The 20,255-nt window shown below is 45.5% G+C and overlaps 3 protein-coding genes and 1 long non-coding RNA gene across 18 annotated transcripts in view; 2 read left to right on the top strand and 2 right to left on the bottom strand.

Annotated features, from left to right (window-relative positions):
• Positions 1–4,440, bottom strand: part of LOC148379865 (uncharacterized) — an 11,128-nt gene extending 6,688 nt beyond the window's left edge. The window contains exons 1-7 of one of the 7 annotated variants that reach the window (XR_015854818.1): positions 4,346–4,440; positions 4,113–4,211; positions 3,672–3,769; positions 3,325–3,572; positions 2,709–2,817; positions 231–309; positions 76–151 (exon numbers count right to left, since the gene is read on the bottom strand). This is a non-coding gene — a long non-coding RNA (uncharacterized LOC148379865). Of the gene's footprint in view, positions 1–75; positions 152–230; positions 1,211–1,270; positions 1,494–1,862; positions 2,005–2,708; positions 2,818–3,324; positions 3,573–3,671; positions 3,770–4,112; positions 4,212–4,345 lie in introns of those variants that run through there. The other 6 variants (XR_015854820.1, XR_015854821.1, XR_015854819.1 and 3 more) reach the window with 6 other exon arrangements.
• casd1 (CAS1 domain sialic acid O acetyltransferase 1) lies at positions 690–7,625 on the top strand. Its single transcript, XM_088364548.1, has 18 exons — positions 690–1,106; positions 1,992–2,088; positions 2,162–2,282; positions 2,484–2,528; positions 2,626–2,688; positions 2,765–2,809; positions 2,879–3,002; positions 3,080–3,294; positions 3,372–3,791; positions 3,906–3,995; positions 4,068–4,187; positions 4,286–4,442; positions 4,578–4,657; positions 4,733–4,834; positions 4,906–5,046; positions 5,323–5,400; positions 5,485–5,577; positions 5,848–7,625. The coding sequence occupies exons 1-18, from the start codon at positions 887–889 to the stop codon at positions 6,106–6,108; spliced, it is 2,472 nt and encodes an 823-aa protein (XP_088220674.1). The 5' UTR covers positions 690–886; the 3' UTR covers positions 6,109–7,625.
• On the bottom strand, positions 7,322–14,609 carry sgce (sarcoglycan, epsilon). Of its 2 annotated transcripts, XM_088364553.1 has the most exons (13): positions 14,459–14,602; positions 13,722–13,832; positions 11,678–11,800; positions 11,392–11,549; positions 10,962–11,034; positions 10,078–10,276; positions 9,745–9,907; positions 9,464–9,678; positions 8,977–9,003; positions 8,407–8,595; positions 8,162–8,205; positions 7,856–7,893; positions 7,322–7,727 (listed from the first exon to the last, which is right to left on the bottom strand). In XM_088364553.1, the coding sequence occupies exons 1-13, from the start codon at positions 14,493–14,495 to the stop codon at positions 7,677–7,679; spliced, it is 1,428 nt and encodes a 475-aa protein (XP_088220679.1). In that variant the 5' UTR covers positions 14,496–14,602; the 3' UTR covers positions 7,322–7,676. The 2 variants fall into 2 exon arrangements, with proteins under 2 accessions (XP_088220679.1, XP_088220680.1); XM_088364554.1 differs by lacking the exon at positions 13,722–13,832 and having other exon boundaries at positions 7,450–7,727; positions 14,459–14,609.
• Positions 13,328–20,255, top strand: part of ppp1r9a (protein phosphatase 1, regulatory subunit 9A) — a 23,938-nt gene continuing 17,010 nt past the window's right edge. For 2 of the 8 annotated variants that reach the window (XM_088364545.1, XM_088364537.1), the window contains exons 1-2: positions 14,320–14,496; positions 17,007–18,489. In XM_088364545.1, coding sequence (XP_088220671.1) covers positions 17,152–18,489 — 1,338 coding nt within the window. In that variant the 5' untranslated portion in view covers positions 14,320–14,496; positions 17,007–17,151. Of the gene's footprint in view, positions 13,489–14,303; positions 14,516–15,749; positions 16,207–17,006; positions 18,490–20,255 lie in introns of those variants that run through there. The other 6 variants (XM_088364540.1, XM_088364541.1, XM_088364542.1 and 3 more) reach the window with 6 other exon arrangements.

Below are 20,255 nucleotides of genomic sequence, written 5' to 3'. Positions count from 1 at the left end.
CTATGGTACAAGTACAGTACTGTAGTAAAATTGTCAGCTGCAATACTTATTTGACCACGAGAGGGCAGTGCGTACCTTCTTTGGGTTGGGTGCCGTAATGACCAACAGTATTGCAATTCAAGGCACGGCACTTTTTGTTGGAAGCCATCCACTTCAGTGAGCAAAAGAATTGCAATTATTTAATTAACCTAAAATGAATAACATTTCATATTTGGTGGTATAAACCTTACTTGCAATAACTCCATCAAGGCAGCAATCCAATCATTTCACCAGACAGCAGCCTCTTTTGTTTCTGGGTGCTTCAGTCTCCTGTTTAGGAAGGGAAAAGCATGCAATATTTGATTTGGGCTCAGTGATTGCCAGTCTAAAATCTTCCGCTTTTGCACAAATTAATTCCTTTGTCATGCAACTAGTGTTTTGGGTGGTTGTCTTGTTGCATGATCAAGCTTCTCCCAAGTAGTATGAATTGATTTTTCTCAGTAAATTGCTAAACAAAATGCTTTTGTAGACTTCAGAATTGATTCTGCTGCTCCATCGTGAGTTGCGTCATTTAAGACGAGTGAGCCTATTATAAAAAAGGCCCAAGCAATCAGTTTGTGTTGCAGCGCACAGTGAGTCCTTTGTGAGATAAGATGACAGCTCATAGAGTGGAGGAAGAACGTCACGGAAAAAAAACAACCCCAAAAAAACCCACAAACTCAAATCAAGCCATACCGGTTAATCAGCCACACGCACGGTATGTCTGAGTTGTGTATGTGCAACTCCCACTTTAGTATTGCTTGTGTTCGGGTGTCACAAAAAGCGAATCTTATTGACTATTCTGCTTGACATGTTTCGCGCAAATGTGAGGATAGCGAGCCTTAGATTTCGCAGTCAGTAGCAAAGTATGGAAGTGGGAGGAGATGAGAAGGAGGAGGAGGAGGTTAGGAGAGGCTCCTGTGGAGAGTTCACATCTGCTTGTTGTCATGGAGGAGCGAAGATGGCGGTCCTGGGCCTGGGCAAGCGTGAAATAAACCAACATTTCACCATTAGGAACGCCAAGTTAATATCGCTCGCGCTCGTTGGTGCACTCGTCGTATTCCACACGGCTTTGCGCTATTTAGGAGGTAAGTAGCCCACCCGTCGTCGCTCCGGAATGGCAACACTTGACACACGCTAATGCTAACGTTATCTTCCTTTTCTTTGCGCCTTTCTTCTCTTTATTCTCATTCTGCTTGCAAGTTTTGTCTAAACCAAACCCGAAGATGCCGTGCAGTTTTGCAGCACTCACGTAACGCGAGCAGCGATTTTGGATCGGCTAAGTGTGGCTAGCCGACGCCGCGTTGAAGCGCTGTTGTTTACATGCTCTTTGCAGCATGCTTGACTGAAAAGGGCTTCAGATGAAAGAAATCCTTTTGTGCAGGATTGCCATTTCTTTTCTTCTGCACTCTGTCCTCACTAATCGAAGCAGTTTGTCATACTAGAAACGCTTTCTCTGCTTTGCGCGTTGAAAACAAACCGCAGGTTACGAGTGAGGCAAAACTGTGCACGATTTGACATTTCTGCACCACTAAGTAATACTTGGGCAATTACTAGAGGTTATTTATAGATTATAAATGATGGCACGTAATTACAGACTCGTAACAAAGTAGTCCGCCTATGTCCTCCCAGTGTCGGAATGTCATTTCATACTTTGTTCTGTTTCAAATTAAACACAATACTGAAGTCTATGTAAAACCCGAAGGCGTGTGCAATATGACTCTTGATTCTATCTTGCACAAAGGGGAAAAACCCCTTCTGACATTTAAAATGACTCAAAGTGACAATGTACGTTCAAAAGTAGATGAACCAGTCTGCCGAAAAAAAAGAGGTTGGTGACTTACAATGCATGGGAGTATTGATTACACAGGCATTAGCAGCTCCTGTAGCTCACAATGAGCTTTTAGTCGGTGTCATTTTGGGCTTGATATTTCTTTACCAGTAGCCTTCTCTGTTCTTTGCCCTCCCCCCAGGCGGAGATTCGTGTGAATGGCTACTGTCCAGCGGACGTTATTTGGGGGAGAATGTTTGGCAGCCTTATGGCTGCATGATGCACAAATACAAACGCTTGTAAGTCACACAGATCAAACAAATGATCAAGAGAATAGCTGCATGCTAACGTTTTGTTTTCTTTGTTTGACAGTGAAGCCAAAAGCTGCCTTTCAAAAAAGCGAGTGGCCTTTGTCGGAGATTCACGAATCCGCCAGCTGTTTTATTCTTTCATCAAAATTATCGAGCCTGGCCGAAGAGAAGATGGCAAGAGGGTATGCTTTGACAAAATTGAAGTCGGGTCAATTTATTTTGCATTCTAAGTTATGGAGAGCGGGGATAATTGGAAGTAGAACAACTCGGAAGTCAGCTGATGTCCCGGAATGTCTCGCAGATTGCACAGTTCAAGTCAAAGTGCAGCTGGATAGTCACATGGTGAAACAAGAATATCTTTTGTGTTTCATGTCTCATGGAAGCATGCGGACATTGCTTTTCAAGAAAAGAGCTCCTCTCTTTATGTGGTGAGCTGTTTTTTTGTAGATTCTATTTATTCGAGATGAGCTGTGCCAACATGTGACGGGAAGTGCTAAACATCCGCCTCTCTTTGTGTGTGTGAAGGACTTCCTGTGGTATCCAGAGGCGAATAACTCCATGAAGGAGCGTCTGATATCATGGACACGTGTAAGTGAGGATGTTCTAACCTTGTGGAACGTTAAGTCAGCCACAGCATCTTGTAACGCGGCGGGGTGTCTTGCAGGAAGGCTCGGCAACGCCTGATGTTGTCATCCTCGGTGCTGCAACGGTATGTTCCTGAAAACAAGGCGGCATGAGAGTCGCTCTTCATTCTTTCTGTCTCCGTTCACATGCACAGTGGTCCATTAAGCTGCACGGTGGCAGCAGTGACACTTTAAAGCAGTACAAAGTCAACGTGACCGCCATGGCTGGTTACTTGGAGAGGCTGGCCCGGCGCGGGGAGGTCTACTGGGTCCTACAAGGTTAGCAAAGCCTCGAAATATGACCGTTGGATCAATTGAGTTGCATCTACGCACGCTATGATGTCATTTCCTTTCAGAACCGGTTAATGAGGAGGTACTCAGGAAGGACCGGAAGGTAATTACCAATGAACAGCTGGAACTCTATAACAAAGCGGCGGTGGACGCACTTGATACCGCAAAGCGGAACAACAAGTCGCTGGTCAAGCTGCTGGCCGCCTCGCGCATGGCGGCGCTGGAGACCATTGAGCAGTCAGATGATGGACTGCACATACCTGAAGGCGCCAGGGATATTGTAAGTGTTCATTAGAACAAAGCAACTCACTGGATAATACTCCACGTGTGGCCAAAAGTCATCTGCAGTTGTTTTAGGGAGCCATGGTGCTGATGAACGCCGTGTGCAACAAGCTCCAGAGACCCATCGACGGCTCCTGCTGCCAGACGGTGGCGTCGCCCAACCTCCTTCAGAAACTCGCCGCCTGCCTTTTCGTGGCCTCCGCCCTCATTCTCCTGGGCTTTTGCGTCCTCGGCAACAAACGCCACCACCGCCCCGTGCCGCCCGACGTGGAGAGCCTGGATGAGAAGAAGCCGGCGAGCGCCGTGGCCCCGCCGGGTGTCAAGGCGCCGTTCCAGGCCGTGTGCAGGATCGGCGTCATCATGACCTACTTTTACCTCTGCGATCGGGCCGACTTGTTCATGAAGGAGCAGAAGTTCTACACGCACTTGACGTTCTTCATCCCGCTCATCTACATCTTTGTCCTGGGGGTGTTCTACAGTGACAACAGCAAAGAGGTAAGATCTCTGTCCCTGCTAATCGCTCTTGAGATGTGCCACCTCCTTTGTTTGACTTTCCATGAAAGAACTTGATGATTATTTTGAAGTGAAGTTCAAGTTTTGCCCACACAGACCCGGTTGCTTAACCGAGAGCAAACGGACGAGTGGAAGGGCTGGATGCAGCTCGTCATCCTCATCTATCACATGTCTGGAGCCAGCGCTGTGAGTTCCTAACTTCTTTTTTCTAGCACATCTCATCCCGAGACTTCACTAAATAGGTCTCGTGCCTTTCAGTTCATTCCTGTGTACATGCACGTACGGGTGCTGGTGGCTGCTTACCTTTTCCAGACAGGCTACGGCCACTTCACCTTTTTTTGGCTCAAAGGAGACTTTGGACTGTATCGGGTGTGCCAGGTGAGACGACACAGGGTGGAAGTACTGTCGTCAGAAGAACGAACAGAAGACAAATTCAATATGCAATCTTATTGAATGAATCCTTCTTCGTCCCGCAGGTGCTTTTTCGTCTGAACTTTCTCGTGTTGGTGTTATGCGTGGTGATGGACAGGCCCTACCAGTTCTACTACTTTGTCCCACTGGTCAGCTTTTGGTTCGTCGTCATCTATGGCATGATGGCCATGTGGCCTCAAATCCTGCAGAAGAGGGCCAGCGGTAAGCGTTCGGGCTCTGAGCCAATTTGGAAATTGCATTGTACTACATTGAGATGTCTATTTGAATTCGATGAATTGCTCAGCCCTCTTGGAGACGCGTTGCATTTTAAACTTACGGCTTTCTTCAATCGTGCAGCCAACAACATGTGGCATCTTGGTATCGTCGCCAAGTTTCTGGTCCTTCTGTTGTTCATCTGCGTCATGGCATACTCACAGGTGAGCCGCATGTTCACGTCATCCATTTGGAACCTTCAAAAAGAACTTTTACACCACTTTTCTTCGTGTTCATAGGAGTTCTTCAACGGCATCTTCTCAAGTTGGCCCTTTTCCATGCTCTTTGAAGTCAACGGAAGCGTCTACGAGTGGGGCTTCAGATGGAAGCTGGACAGATTTGTACGTTTAAACACTTGCAAGCCAAATGTCATTTTCCAGCCTGCCGGGTCCAACTTGTTGTCACGTGGCAGGCGGTGATCTATGGCATGCTGTTCGCCTTTGTCTACCTGGTGCTGCAGAAGCGCCAGGTGCTGTCCGAAGGCAAAGGGGAAGCTCTGTTCTCTGCCTGGATTGCCAACCCGCTCTTCTTCCTCTCCATCATCACCTTTGTCGTAAGAGCGCTCACCGTTTTGTAGATGCACCTGCATATCAACATTTTGATTGCGATGGCCCAAATGCCAACTCTGCATATTTCATAGTGAATGAGTTGCCTTAAAACGGATCACAAGGGCCTTAAAAGCTCTTACGATTGGCCTCCTTCAATCTGTATACACCTCATGAAAAAAAAACCCGTCTTTGTCTATGACGAAACTATCCCCAGTAAATCTTGTCGCCTCACCTGTAAAGAAAAATAACAATGTCAACCAACTTGTCTCCTCTCATTCCAGACATATTCCGTGTGGGCCAGCGGTTGCAAAAGCAAATCCGAGTGTAACGAAATGCATCCGTACATCTCCGTACTGCAGGTATATTCATTTCGCCTTTTTTTTTTTTTTTTTTTGGGTCATGTAATTTGAAGACAAAAAGAATGTGCTCTCACCCACACACAGATCTTGGCTTTCGTTCTAATCCGGAACATTCCCGGCTACGCCCGCTCCATCTATAGCTCCTTCTTTGCCTGGTTTGGAAAAATCTCCTTGGAGGTGAGACGCCCTTGAAATGCTTCATTCGAGCTCAATTATTTGCTATGACGCAAAGTGAGAATTAAAAAGAATAAAAAGAGCATACAATTGTAGTAGATATAAAAACTGTACACATCTTTAGCTATGTGATCATTCAAAACTTTTTGCAGTATTACCTGCATCCTGTTCAACTAAACAATGTTGTTGCACTAGTGTGCACACCCTCTAACAACTGGGTCATGTATTATCCAACAAGTCAATTCCTCCCACCAAGTGTTTTGTCTCCCCCAGCTGTTCATTTGCCAGTATCACATCTGGCTGGCTGCAGACACCAAGGGCATCTTGATCCTGATTCCGGGCAGCCCGTCGCTCAACATCTTGGTCAGCACGTTTATCTTTGTGTGCGTCGCCCACGAGATCTCGCTCATCACCAACGACCTGGCCCAGGTGGTCATACCTAAAGACACCACGACGCTCCTCAAGAGGTTGGGCTGTGTGCTTGTTCTGGCTATGCTCACCCTTTTTATTGCCAGGGCGCGACAAAGCACCTGAGTCGCCGCCACGCCCAAGACTGCCTGTTGTTCCTTGAACACCTTTTGACTGCTGAAATAGTCGAACACTGAAGAACAATGGCCAAAAGAAAACTTTTTTTTTCCTCCTTTCACACAGCAATTGCTGTACACCTACCTTCACATTGCAAAGGTACAAAAACAAACCATCAATGAAAAAAAGGACCTGCTGTTTCAGAAGTTCTCGTTCAGCACCGGAGCGGTCTCTCAACTCTCCGTCCATCCAACGAGCTAAAAGCAAAATGACTCCACATCCGACGGACATCTTGAACAAAACGCAACAGCTTTCTAGTTTCACAATTGTGTTGTACAGTATTTGAATTGAAATACTAAGGACCAACATTTAGCTCTTCTGATCAAAATACAGACTTCCCCTTTTGCTAATGTTTTTATTTTTTTCGTCAGTAATCCTGTGCTAAAAGGTACTGTACTGTGGTCACCTGCTGTAGCTCTGAAATTTTACGTGATATGTACAGTATTTATTTAAAATTAAGCGTATATTTTATACTCTTATTTTGTACTTTTCGCGCGCTCTCCAAGTGAAGAAAGTAGTCGATTTGATTGATGACACAATGTTTTTAATTATTATTTTTTTTAAATCTTCCTCAGAGCTGTGGTAGAACATGCACTGGTTGGTCAGCACATCTAACATCCTGACTCAATTTCAACATGCAGCTTTCCTCTACTGACTCGTACATACATGTACGTAGTCACCAACATGCACTGACTGGGCTAAAACACAAATTGTTAATATTTTATATTTGCTTGTTTTTTTTTGTCACCTGCCCTCTCCAATGCAGGATTTAGCACTTTTATTTAATGACGCTCATTGCTGACTGAGTCCACGTGCAGCTAATTCTCTGCACCCGAGCAGATGTCTATTAAGAAAATCAAAATATTTTTGTCACGATATGAACGTGTGTTGTACGAGCTTTACCTAAAGCAAATGATTTTGGAGGTTGCATTTTGTATTTGTAATGAGATAACGTCAGTCACCACGTTATTGTTGAGCCTCGGTGTTATTGCGGAGTCCTCAATTAAGATTTAAACGCAATGTTTTCTTTACTCTTCAACAGCGGTACTTTGGCTCTCCGCCCTTAATTGTTCCATTTCGGTAGTGTAAAAGCAACAACTATTTATACTCTTATGAAATTTGTTACACATAATTTTTGTGATGTCTTAAAATGTGAAATGTATCCATATTTATAAATGCTTTTATTCTGCTGTACATAACAATGAAACGTCATAAAATGCACAGTTTTGGCTTTAGTTGTCTCAAAAGACATGTTTTTGATTTTCTACTGGGCCGCAAAAAAGAAAAGCATTTCTCGGAATGAATTTATTGACGTGACACCTTACATTTAATGTATAACGCACATTTTTTTTCAAGAGGGCCCCGTGTGTGTGTGCAAAGGAAGTAAAAATAATTTGGCACATACTCTCAATCAGTAAAAAGTGACATTTGCAGAACTCTGTTGTGGTAATAAAAAGTATATTGATGCTAAGTTTCCTTTATGAAGTGGGGGTGGGGACTAGCTACCTCAAGTCAGATCACAAATTCAGTGCTTCAGCCACCTTCCTCTCCTCAGGAATACCATTTACCTACAAAGAATTAGAGAAAAGATTTTCAGTTACAATTTTTTTTTTCTATTAGCTTACAGTTACAAAAGCGTTGGTGCTTGATTGATCGTTCGGACTGAGAGTCCACCTAAGTCGATAACATTGCCTACCTCCAACCTTCGAAATGTAGACATGACATAACTATCTCCTTTGTTAGCAGTGAAAAAGAAAAAGGGATTAGTGTTCCACACACACAGCAAGGGGGCGCACTTGTCTGAATTTATGTCTGGTACTAGCAGAAGAATACTTAAGAGCTAAGGACAACTTTCAAGAAATAATAGAGGCGGGCACCACACTGAGTATTACTGGCATGCAACAGAATATGAAAGGTCTTTTTTTAAAGAAGCAAATTGTAGTTTTAGTCATGTAACACTGATGTCAATGCATGCACATGATGATTGACAATTCAAACAAACCTGATGGCTGTTGTTGCGGTATGGTAATCTGGTTTTGCAGGTTCCTGAAGTCAAAGACATTTGGTGAGTGTGAAATTCACCCGCAAGAGCCTTAAATGGCATGCAAAAAGCATATGATCACATCGTTCTTTGCTCCAAGCCCATTATGGCCAAATCACGGGGCACTTCCAAGCTCTTAAGCTGAACTTGTATGTTTAAAACAGAAAGAAAATAATACAAACAAGATTAAGGTTTCCTCTACTCACGTCTGCGTCCGCATGAGGGGCATGCTGGTCGTCTCGTAGTTGTCCGGGTGGATGGGCGGAACCACCTCGCCGCTGACCGGGTTGAAGACAGGCAGCGTGGAGAGCGGCCAAGAGATTTCCCGGTTCTTAGACATGATGCGCATCTCCTTGGTGGACTTCTGAATGGAGCTGTGGTGGACCAGCTGGATGCTGGACAGCCCAAAATTCAACACAGTCTGTTATTGGTTTTGGTATAGATCATTTTTCATAAAAATCTATAATTCAAATTTTGAAATTGTAATTTGCACTCTGCCTCCTTGCATGCACTGTGGAAAAATATCTCTATTATACCCTTTTATTTCAAAATAGAGTAGTTAAGAAAAATTCAAATTAAACTAATAACCCCTACAATGAAATCATTTTGATACATACATAAGTGCCTTTACATAATTTCATATATTGCCTCCTACATTTTGGAGCAGCCCTCAAGAATGACACTGCCGATGTGTATATGAATGATAATGGAAAAAGAAACATGGAAGACAGAAAAACGAAGGGGTCATAAAAAAACAGCTGAGGTAAAACACTTACGCTGATGTTTGCATGTTTCTTTTTTTCCTAGAAACAAAACAAAGATGGGATGAATGAAATATACCAACAGCAGTCATAACAGACTCAAACGGACACATTGATGGCAATGGGGTGGAGCCTCCCAAAAGGTGACATAGCCACAGTGAATGAGTGGTCATCGCCATGGCAACAAATGGACGGATGATGAAAAACTGCCATTTCGATCCAGATTAGAGCTAACTTGCTGCTAACTCCTGCCTCTGCGCTCAACATCATTCAGTAAATCTGCAACTACCGTCCTCCAAAGAATAATTCTGTTTAAATTTTGTGAATTAGAGAAAACTCCCAGGTTGTTCTTGAGCTCAGGCCAAAGCGTTAAAAGTATTACTTTGGCGCCATCTTGTGGTAATGGGTAGGCACGATAGGCACGATACAGGAAGTCAAATATAATCCAGATTGTGATATCGAGGATTAATGCTGGGCTTGTTTGTTTACAGAGCACACTTACACCCCTTCCCTTCGGCAGCACATGGTGTAGCCCAGCATCAAGAGGAGCACGAGCGCCACCGCCGAAGGAACAGCCAGCGTCACGATGAAGTCCGTGAAGTAGTCCCGGCTCTTCAGAGACTCCGACGGGGGGTTGTACTCCCCAAATTCAGGCAGCACCCCTGGACCCGGCTCAGGGCGTGTGACGTAAACTGGGACTACTTTGTTGACGTCAACCTGTATTAAAATACAGCATATCAAAATAAAAGCATAGACCTTGCGAACCAGAATGTCTCACCGCACCAGAGAGAGTTTACACCAGTCGATATGAAACTGCGCTCGGAACTTTTTGTCGCAGCTGATGACGGGCTCCATCTCCTGACTGCAGCGCAGTTGATTGTGCGGGCTTTCCACCTCACGTAGGCACGATGAGAAAGGAACATCGGCGCCCACCATCACGTACACCCTACAAACACCAGCAAGGAGGAGAATAAAAACATTCCATGTTCAAGCATTGTAGCAATACATCTTTGACATGAAGCTCGCAAGCAGCAACGAAAGCATCTTTGAAGCCTTTTTCAAAATGATTATCATGCTGTGGCTGCTGTGCCCGTGCTATTCTTCCTACATCCTCACCCTTCTTTCAGGTTATTAATAGGCAGTGGCACACGTCCTCCGCGGTCTAACGCCGAGGTGATGTTGATGGCGTTGAGCCGCTCGGGCTGCCACACGTTCTTCACAGCTCCCAGGAAATCTCCCAGCACCTCGCTGGCCAGCATCTCCTCCACGTTCATGTTTTTGATGTAAAACTCGGCCTGGTAGGGTAGCGGGAACTCTATGAAGGGAGCGGTGAAGGGAATGAGGGCACATTTTAATCCGAAAAGCCGCGCTGGCTCGGCTATCATCATTAATTCGGACTCTTTGCTATGGTGCCGTCTGATTCCCTTGGCTCCAGATGGTCGACGACATCACCGTATAGGAGTGATGATCATTCATGTGAGTGGTCAATGACGTACGATGTGAATGTACAGACACACATTTGTGAGGTGTTGGTTGAGGCGTGACTGCGCAGGATTAGGTACAATATGGCGTTTTTTATGTAATTCTAAGCAACATGTGTTAGCTGCTCATGTATGTAATCTAATTGTATATTATGTAAATACATACAACTCATGGATTTAGTTGTATTGTCATGTGATGTACTGGCTATTTTGAAAGAAGCGTGTTTAATTTAAATACACTTTTAAACACATTGTAAACAAGCTGCAATACAAAAAATATAGGTGGAAGTATTTCAAACCTTCTCATGTTTAAATGAGCAATAAATTGACCCGAAGAGCTCTGTTGCTGTTTTTACCTCATGAATTATTGATTATGACATAAGTATTTAATGCTTTTTTTTTTTAGAGGGGCTCATTACACCATTCCAGAAGCGATTTAGCCATCAGAATTTAATCGGGGATCTGTGTGTGTGTGTGTGTGTGTGTGTGTGTACGCTAAGATCTCACACTGGTGCTTACCCTCAGTGGCCATGATGTTTATGACCAAGTTGTTCCGTGCTGTCTCGAAAGTGCGTCGGTTATAGGCGGTAATCTGCAACACACAGGGGTGAGGCTTTAAGCTCAGATCAGATCAGTGCAGCTTATATGGCAACTCTGGCGCGGGCTCCGCTCCGGAGGCCGGCCGGCGTAGCGAGCCGGAACGCTGAACATGCTGGGACCGCTAAGCCTTTTGGGAAAAGAATTTCGACAGTAGCTTACAAATAAAGCATAAATGGCATAATGGAATTAAGCCTGGCGACTAAAACCATAACATTGTACCATGCTGCTAATTGAAGAAAAGCAGCTGAGTTCAGCAAAATGAGGTTTTACGGAGGGTTTATTTACGCAACTGAGTAGAAGAAAAATAGTATAAAAACAATTTCTTCGTCCTCTCGCATTGATAACACACCTCTATGACGGTGGCCTTGCCCACGTGCTCAGCAGTGGGGGATCCGTAGAGCACGCCGTCGCTATTGGGAGTCCTCTGGATGTAGCGGAGCCAGCCGGGTCGGTCTGGGTAACCCAGCAGGTTGGTGTTGAAAGTGATGGGGTCGTTGGCGCCGTCATCTACAGGCGGAGTAGCTTTCAATAGATGCACGCCAACGTTCTGACAGCACCTCAATGAAGCTCAAATGTGAAGTGTTGCCAGCAAAGCACTCAAACTGTATAATATTCCAAGTCACTCTATGCTGTACCTGATTTCGGGTAGTGAGGAAACTCCCCTTTGAAGTACTCTCGTTCTAGGACGTGGACGAAGAGCACGCCGGCAGAAGGGTAGACGTTACGCTCGGCGTGCGACCTCGACAGGATGGTGATCACTGAAACAGAGTTTACCGTTTAAACAGTCAATATTATTGCGGTAACTTGTTTTTTTTCAACTTGCAGGAACGATAAAACTATACTTAATACGTTGCATGATAATTCTGTTGTTTTTCCAAGCTAGCCCCTTTTTGCCCTCGCTATTCCCCTTCCCCCTAATCAGTGCACTTATCTTCCTACATGATGATTGGCCTCTCTTTTTGCCCTTTTCTCTCTTCCACAGTGGGTGGGCACCCTTTCTTTAATCGCCATGGGAGATTGAGTGCACAAGGAAGGAAGAGGAAAAAGAAATGTTTGCCCGGGGACAGTGACACACAGCACGACAGGCATAGAGTAGATAGAATGCGTGTGTCTGCTTTGCCACTTGATTCAAATATATTTGTCTCCACACGCCATCAGTGTCCGACACAAGTGCCACTGTCGCACATGAATGGGAATGTTAAGCCCTCTCTCCTTATGTAAACTGAATGAAGCGCCCGATGAGATTCGAATGAAAAAAACGAATCGAGGGTTTAGCTTTTAATCCACGTTCATGAAAGAGGATATCTCCATTGTTGAGAGGTTTGAAAAAATGATAAAGATCAGGGCTCACTGTTACAATTTGGATGATGGAAGGGGGACGCATTGAAAGGTGGCTGAAGTGCTTGGCGGTATTAAAAGAGCACTGAGGAGCTGTTGAAGTCCAGACTAAACGTGAATGTTAAATGGGGCCACATCTGACAGAGACGTTGTTGACCCGGCCATATGTCTGAAGTCCCCGAGGGCTCGGTCACAGCTGGCTACGATCGATGGCCTTTTGCTTGACACTTGACCTGGCGTTACTTATATAAATGATGCCAGGTTTGATAATAATAAAAAAGATATTTCTTAATAACAAGATATCATTTCTAGTATACAGGTGTAGCGAATGTCACAGCTGGCGATTGTATCTTTCCAAAGACGGCTTGAGTGAACGAAGCGAGACAAATCCTCTTACAGCAACAGAGGGGCCGGGCCCCCCCTGACATTATCGAGACCAAGAATTAAAAACTCGCACGGTGGTTGGTGCCCTTGACAAAGCGCACACATTCTGTTCTATTCTTCTCCCTTCTGCGCCCCAGCACTTCTTCACCACACAAAAGAACGACGGGCCTCCAGTTTGCACTCATGGTCAAGTGGTGGTGGCTCGTCTACTAAATTCAGTGTGGTCAAAATGTTCAAGTGAGCACAATTGGTCAACCTGCAGCTCTTACTGTAACTACGTAATACATCATCCATTCCCGGTTAATGACTAACACTTGATACAAACGGAGCAGTCTGCTTAGAGCAGAAAATTTCTATTCCGTTGCCAATTGACCTAATTAAATGTCATAACACAATGATCCTGTCCAAGCTCGGGTCTCAGGTGCAGACAGGCCTCTAGCTAGCTGATGTGCAAACCAAAAAGGGATTGCCTTCAGCTTCATATGTGCATGGCGCTCGGCTCCAGTCAGAAGGAATGCATGTGCTTCTTTGGTGTTCAGCTGGGGGAGCGTAGGAAAACAAAGATGGCCACTGTTCAGAAAAACTCTTTGTCACTGCGCCTGTGCCGATGACTTGCGAGCTCACAACCTGGAAGTGAAAGTCGCCGGCGTCTCCGCGAGTAGACAACAATAGCAGAAGACAAGAGTGGGCAAGAGTTTGAGAGATTTGATGTTCCTTGGAAAAGGTAAGCTGAAACAATGCCGTTTCTCGGGGTAAAATTGACTTTCTGCAAGGGCAAGTGGAACTGAGTGAAGCACTGTTAGAGCAAGAACACCAACGCATTGGGATGGCAAACAAGTGTCAACATTCATGCCAGTATTAATGGGGGGGGGGGGGTCCAGTTGAGCATGACACTGTGTTATGACAGCGAGGAAGGGGAAGGGGGGCAACAGCGGGTCACTGCACACACCCACTCACCATCGCTGGACAAGGCTGTTCTCTGCTTCCAGCCCATGGTTCTCTTCTTTTGGACATTTTCCTCACGTAAAGTCATTTGTCTGGCATTGCTGACATACACAATGTCAACAACTAGAGGATCCGTTAGGAAGAGAAAAAAAAAAAAAAATAGGGCTTTGTTGCGATCTTGTGTCATGTTTTGGGAATTAGAGCCTTTATGCAGCAGGACTCGGTCCCTATTCTGCAAATAGCAGTGATTCACTGTTTGTTGTGACATTTTTGTTTTGAAGTGTGCCAAGATGGAGGGGGGGTCAAATTTGCTTGCTCTAGCTGAGTAACTTTGGGTTCTACTGATAGTGTCTCTCTTTGTGCATTACAAGATTCCATAATTAAGTGCAAAGAAAGCCCATGTATTCCAAAAAGAAACTATGGCGAAAAAAATAATAATAACTGCATTAATTAGCGTGACAATGATGAGCTTCAATCAAAACAAACGTCATGACACAGGCATAGTTATCCAAACGATGCATAACGTGACGCAAGCAAAGACATCAACGTTTAATACTCCACGTAGAAGCCGCACGTTCAAAACGCTTTTGAAGGCGCTCCACCCAAAAAGCGCTATTTTAAAGAGCCTTTTTTTTCCATGACTCCTTCACTGTGGCGACACGCAAAGCTAACTCAGCAGCTAGCTCGCTAGCTAACTGTCATGGAGACGCATCAAACGTAAGATTTCGGACCGCTTCATCGTTACATACCCGTGGCGAGGCACACCGCGACGGCCGCGGCGGACATGGTGCGTTGTCGTCCTTCTTGTAAGTCTCACATGAAGCTAGATGTTTGTGTCCGAGTCGCCAGTGGGTATGACAGCCATGATTCTACAAAGCATCCTGCAGCATTCCTTCCTCCTCCTCCGCCTCCGTGCTTGGCTGGAGCACGCAGCAGGGCTTCTCACTGGCTCCACATCTGCATGGAAAAAGATGGTTGACTCCAAAAAAGGGAAATGAAATTCTATACGGCACTCCTTCAACAAATGCAGGGAGACTCTTAACCGTGTTTTACGAAATCGTAGCCTTATTCCGTCTTTTATAGATAGGTAATAAAAGCCACTCAATTAACCCCAAAACAGAAACAAATAATGTTATGCACACCTAATAGGCTTATTTGCTTTTATTTCCATGCTCCAAACAGAGAATAAGTTCTGGAATTTTGGATGAAAACATCAAATTAATGATTATGATGTCATGGAACATCATAAAGTAGTTGTTATTAAGCGTCTACTTTCTGTTATGTAGTATAATGCTGTTCCAAACTAGTCAGAAAATGCTATTTTGCACAATGGTGGGGTTCCCTATACATTTGCATATTATTGAGTGGTTAGACGCCGTAACTGCAGCTGTATGAGACCCGGTCAACCACAATCTATTCAGCCCCCCTGCAGAGAATGACCCAACAGACAGATGGCCGTGCTTTGGCCCTGTGGCTCCCTGCCGAAGCTGCGGGGGCCCCTTCATTCAACCCTAATACTCCCGAGTAGTTAATAACCACAACGTGAACTATTTGATACAGCTAACATATGCATATGGCACACATTTCGTGTTTCATCACCAGGCTGATTCCCATGCATTGGCAGTGTATTGCTGTTCTGTTCTCTCACCCTCAGGATTATTTTTAAGTTGCTAAGCAACATCTCACACTGTACTGTATATGAATGTGTCACAACAACTATTAGGCTATATAGGTCAAAGCATTCATGAAGCGTGTGAAATGCTCGTATTACAGGAATTGATTTGGAACATTCTTAATGATGTTCCCCAAATGGGCAGCTTTTGAGAGCTCCTGGGTTGGAATCTGAGTTTGCGCCTGGATGGATAATAAACTGCAACTTCACCTTTAATTTGCATAGCCATCCTGCTTAAGTCACTGAGAGAACTTTGGGAAACCTTTAGATTTCCCACTTAGCCCTAGTGGTCCTTGACCGTGTTTACCCCACCCACTCATGATGTGCAGCAGGCAGCGTGTGAAGTTGCAGAAGCTGCGTGTGTGCCAGACTGCAGCCCACCGCGCAGCAGCAGCTTAACGGAGCAAACCATTGCAGCGCTTCAGGTTCTAACACCTTGCCTTACCGGCCCTTTACGTCACCAAAAGGCTTTCGTTGTAAAATAGGTGCGCGTACTTTGCTCTACTACCGAAGGATTTGGGACGCTGCCGCCCTGTGGACGCTGCAGTCGAGAGGCTCCGGCGAGATGCGCGTCCAACTGCGCCGGTACCCCCATCGCGAAGGCGGCAGCATCACCCCGCCGCCTGCAATGGCGCTATAGCCGCTCCAGTCAATCGCGTGCATCCTCACCTACGGCTCCGCGGAGGCCATTCCGTCCGGGACGCTCCGAACAAGCGTGGGATCGAAATGCGCCTTTCGAAAGGTTCTGCGGCGAGAGCGTCAGTGTTTGTGCTTTAGCTTCCACTACTCGTGCATCACGCGTCAAACGGAGCCCAAGCCGCGAATGTAAGTGGGAATCTTTTGTTTTGGTTGCTCCGAGGCGTTGTTTACGCGTTCAACTTATTTTCATGTGTTCTCCGAATACATAAAGGTAACCCGAGCTGTCTTACTGTTGCTCTGCGGTGTGCATCGTAGCGCCCATTTGTCTCATCTAAAATGATTATCAAATGTAGGCAACTTCACTTTCTACCCTGCAATGCACTCTGTGCCCGAGCGGACCAGCAGTGTTATTTATATTTAAACAAACATCCACTTTTGCACATAACATTGCACACAGCAGATAGGAGCATGGTAAACAATGAATATTAAATCAGCACATTTCGATTTCAGACCACGCTGCCGCATGCCTTAGCCCAGTCTATGCATTTTTGGCTATGTATTGTGTGAGTCCCCCCCACACGCGGAATGCAATGCAAAGCAGGATTAAACATTAATGGGTGGTGGTGTGGAATATTTAACTACAGTTGCACTCCATTCCTGTTGCACACAAAAGATGCGGTTGCATTTTGAGTGCTCGGTATTATGCGTAAATATAAATATAAATGAGATAAGTAATTGAGATAAATAATAGGAAACACAACTTTGGTGGGTTTTAATAACGGTTCCGCTGAGATTTTATGTTTTTAGAATTGGAAGGTAGACTAGATCAATGGTCCAGTCAAGCCCCATGCCTAGATTTAGAGAAGGAAAACATCTGAGCTTCAACTCAGCAATGATTCGTTGTTGTTTACATTTTTTGCATGATAATATGGCTGGGCTGTCTTCCATATATGCTGCAGCCTTATAGAATTCCTCTGTCTCTGCAGGTGTGAAGAGGCCTGAGAGGATTCTAAAACGGCATCGATTGGACCAGATTTGACACGTTGCAGTAGGTCAACCCCAACGCTCAGTCCTGAGTTCTAATGAGGCCACGGCGATGCTGACACCCCCGCTGAATCCAAAGACATCATAATGCTGAAGACGGAGGCCACGGGGGAGAGGACCAGCCTCCGGAGTGCCTCCCCGCACCGCAATGCCTACCGGGCCGAGTTTCAGGCCCTCAAGAAGGCCTTCGACAAGCCTCAAACAGATGGAAATGCCAAGCCCAAGGACCTCGAACGGGGGAAGCAACCGAGGGGCCGCCAGTATGGCACACACGTCAGCCGCATTAAGGACATGTTCATGCAGATGGGCTCAGAAAGTGTGGCTGTCAAATCAAGGGGTCAAGATGATACCTCACCCCAAAAACTGGTCAAGCCAACCAACTTCATTAACAAGGCGGATGGATCGGTGATCAAACTCCAGCATTCCTCATCGGCTGAAAGGGTGGGCGGTGCGGGAGCAAAGTTCTCAGAAACCAGGAAGTTGTTTGAACAGCATTCACGTGACCAGTCCCAATCGCCAGTCTACTCTTACGGACGCGAGAAAAGGGGCTCCCACGAGCACCTCGATGACTGCCGAGGTGCCAGGTCCAACAGAGGCAGTACGGACTCTCTGGACTCGCTGTGCTCCAGAACGGAGGCGTCGTCGCCAACTGTTAGCCAACTGAGCGCTGTTTTTGAAAATGCCGACCAACACAACCAGGGTATGCCCTTCAGGGGAGTCAGCAGACGGGCCTTGTACTCGCCGGACGGATTCCATCGACAAGGCGGGGATATCAGTGAGGACGATGCGCGACAATCTCCAAATCGTGGAACTTATCGCAGCAGGAAAGTGGGCAAGTTCCCGTCATCTGTGTCCGCCGATGACCTTCTGAGTTCGAGTCCCGCGGCAGAGACAGTGGAGCGCAAGCTAATCTTTCGAGACAAGGAAGCCCAGGATAAAGCTGATAAGAGACAACTATCTAATGGAAGTCAGGTCAATGGCTCCTGCGATGAAGATGACAAACACTCAGAAACACCACAATATATCGAGGAACCTAATGATGGGTCAACAAGTACAAATGATGTGATTACCAACAAAACCTTTGAGGATGCGACTCCTGATCCACCAATCACAAAAACTGCCGAAGAAAGCCAAGAAGATCCTACCAGAGAAGACACATCTCCGGACTCTCCCAAAGACCAAGCGGAGGAACCCGAAGAGGAATACACCGGAAACGAGCGGGTGATTTTTAACGCGGATGGAGACGCGTGCTACCAGGGTTGGGGGGAAAGTTGCACCGATCCCGAGGACGAGCTCTATGGAGACGACGAAGATTTCGTCTACGACCCTGGCGCCGACGTAACCGAGATTCCTGGTTTGCCGGAGGAAAACAAAGACGATGTCCCTCCAAAGCGGAAGATTCGCTTCAGCACTGCTCCCATTACGGTACGTTTGGCACCGATCGAAAAGCCTTTTAGGTCATTGCAAAAGCAGATTAGAAACCAAATATTGCAGTCAAAGCTACCTGATTATGAGCTCACGTTTGGCTCGTTCAGTCAGCCATTCGGCTTGCGCTACTTTTTTATGAACCTTGTCCTTGTTAGACCTCCATACGCGGAGCCATCCATTTTGATACTCCATAAAGCAGCAAGCAATCATGTATCTACATTCAATCTGTTGCTCCCGGGCGGTGAGGGGCTGTAGCTATTTTATGAAGCAAAGCTTGAGGGTTAAACCATCTGCCCCCCCCCTCCCCCGGAAAATTGTGCTCACAAGCAGAGCATATGTGTTGTGAGCCATGCACCTTCACGCTTTTCACACAGGCTAGCGTTCGTATTCGCAAAGCACTTTTGTCACCACTTCAAATCACATCTGGTTCTAATCGCGGTTTAACCATGCGCATCCGGGAATCATTTCATTTCACTCACCTTGCATCATCTGACTTGAGTTTGACTGGTGCGTATGTCGAACACAATGAAGCGAGTGTCGTTTGCGGATTGCGCAAATGGATTTCGAAGATTACGGGAAATATTTTCCGCTCGTAATCCTCCGGCTTTTAGAATCAATGAGCTTATCGTTTTTGGTAGTAAACATCATATTTTAGGAAGTCCTCCGGACTGGATTGATGTTTTGACTGTGGAATTGTGTTTTCAGTCATTTGGTCGGATGGGTGTGGTGACTGGGGGATAGAAATTGATTGTATTGATACAGCTGTCCATATTTTGCTTCCTGTATTGATTGTCTATGGAGAAAAGTAGGCCTGCACAGATTCCCAATTATACTAGTCCAAAGAATGTAGCAAATTGATGCATGTGGTGCAAATAGCTGACATCTAACAGATCACAAAAAAAAAACCCGGGTTGGCTATAACACGTGTGGCTAGCAAAAGTCAATGCAGCTCTGCTTACCTTTTTGCTTCCATGTCATGTAGTGTTTGAGACAGGGTAGCTTGGCCGTGGCTTGAAAGTTCAACTGACAGTTGCCAGAATTTGGCAGCTTAAAAAAAAAAAAAAGTATAAAAGTCAATTTTCCATAAACGTCTCAAATAATACCACTTAGTTATAAATGTTAAGAAAAGGGTATAAAAGCTTTTTTTTTTTTTTTCTTTTTACAGCCCTGGGCATATTGATGTAATTCATTAGGCCAAGCACTAAACGATGTCAGTCATGGTATTGGAAGGTATCACAAACCTGTCACAGGTCGAGGATCAATCTAATTAACATGCAGTAATGAAGCGGGACAATTAGGCCTGCTCTTTTTACACACAAAAAAAGGTTGTTTCACTAATTACCTTGTACTATCTCTTCCAATGGCGTGCCATTTGGCTCCTCCCCCTCAAGACCATGCACAGTGCCAATATAGTCGTTCCCAAAATGGTTTGTTTTGTGTAACGGCACTGACGCCCACCTTTTCCACACAGCCTCACAATCATCGCCATTATGCAACCCCCTCCCCTCTGCACGCAAACACGGTCGTGTCTTTTGTTCGTCCATATAGCGAAGGAGACAAAGGCGTGTTCTCAAGCCCTGCACGAGTCCGGCGTGACCCCGGATGGGAGGAGACCGTAGAGCCCATCTTGGCACAGGGAAGCGAAAAACCCGACCATCTTTTAATCTTAACAGTTCTTGTAATATTTCTTAGTCCCAGCTCCCTAAAGCGGATAAATCATTTTAACATCCGAGCTTTGCCGCCTTAATTGATTTAGAAATCAG

This window comes from Syngnathus floridae, chromosome 21, assembly GCF_059516105.1.
Source record: "Syngnathus floridae isolate MCC-2025c chromosome 21, RoL_Sflo_1.0, whole genome shotgun sequence".
Taxonomy (NCBI): Eukaryota; Metazoa; Chordata; class Actinopteri; order Syngnathiformes; family Syngnathidae; genus Syngnathus; species Syngnathus floridae.
This window is presented reverse-complemented; position numbering and strand designations above follow the sequence as displayed.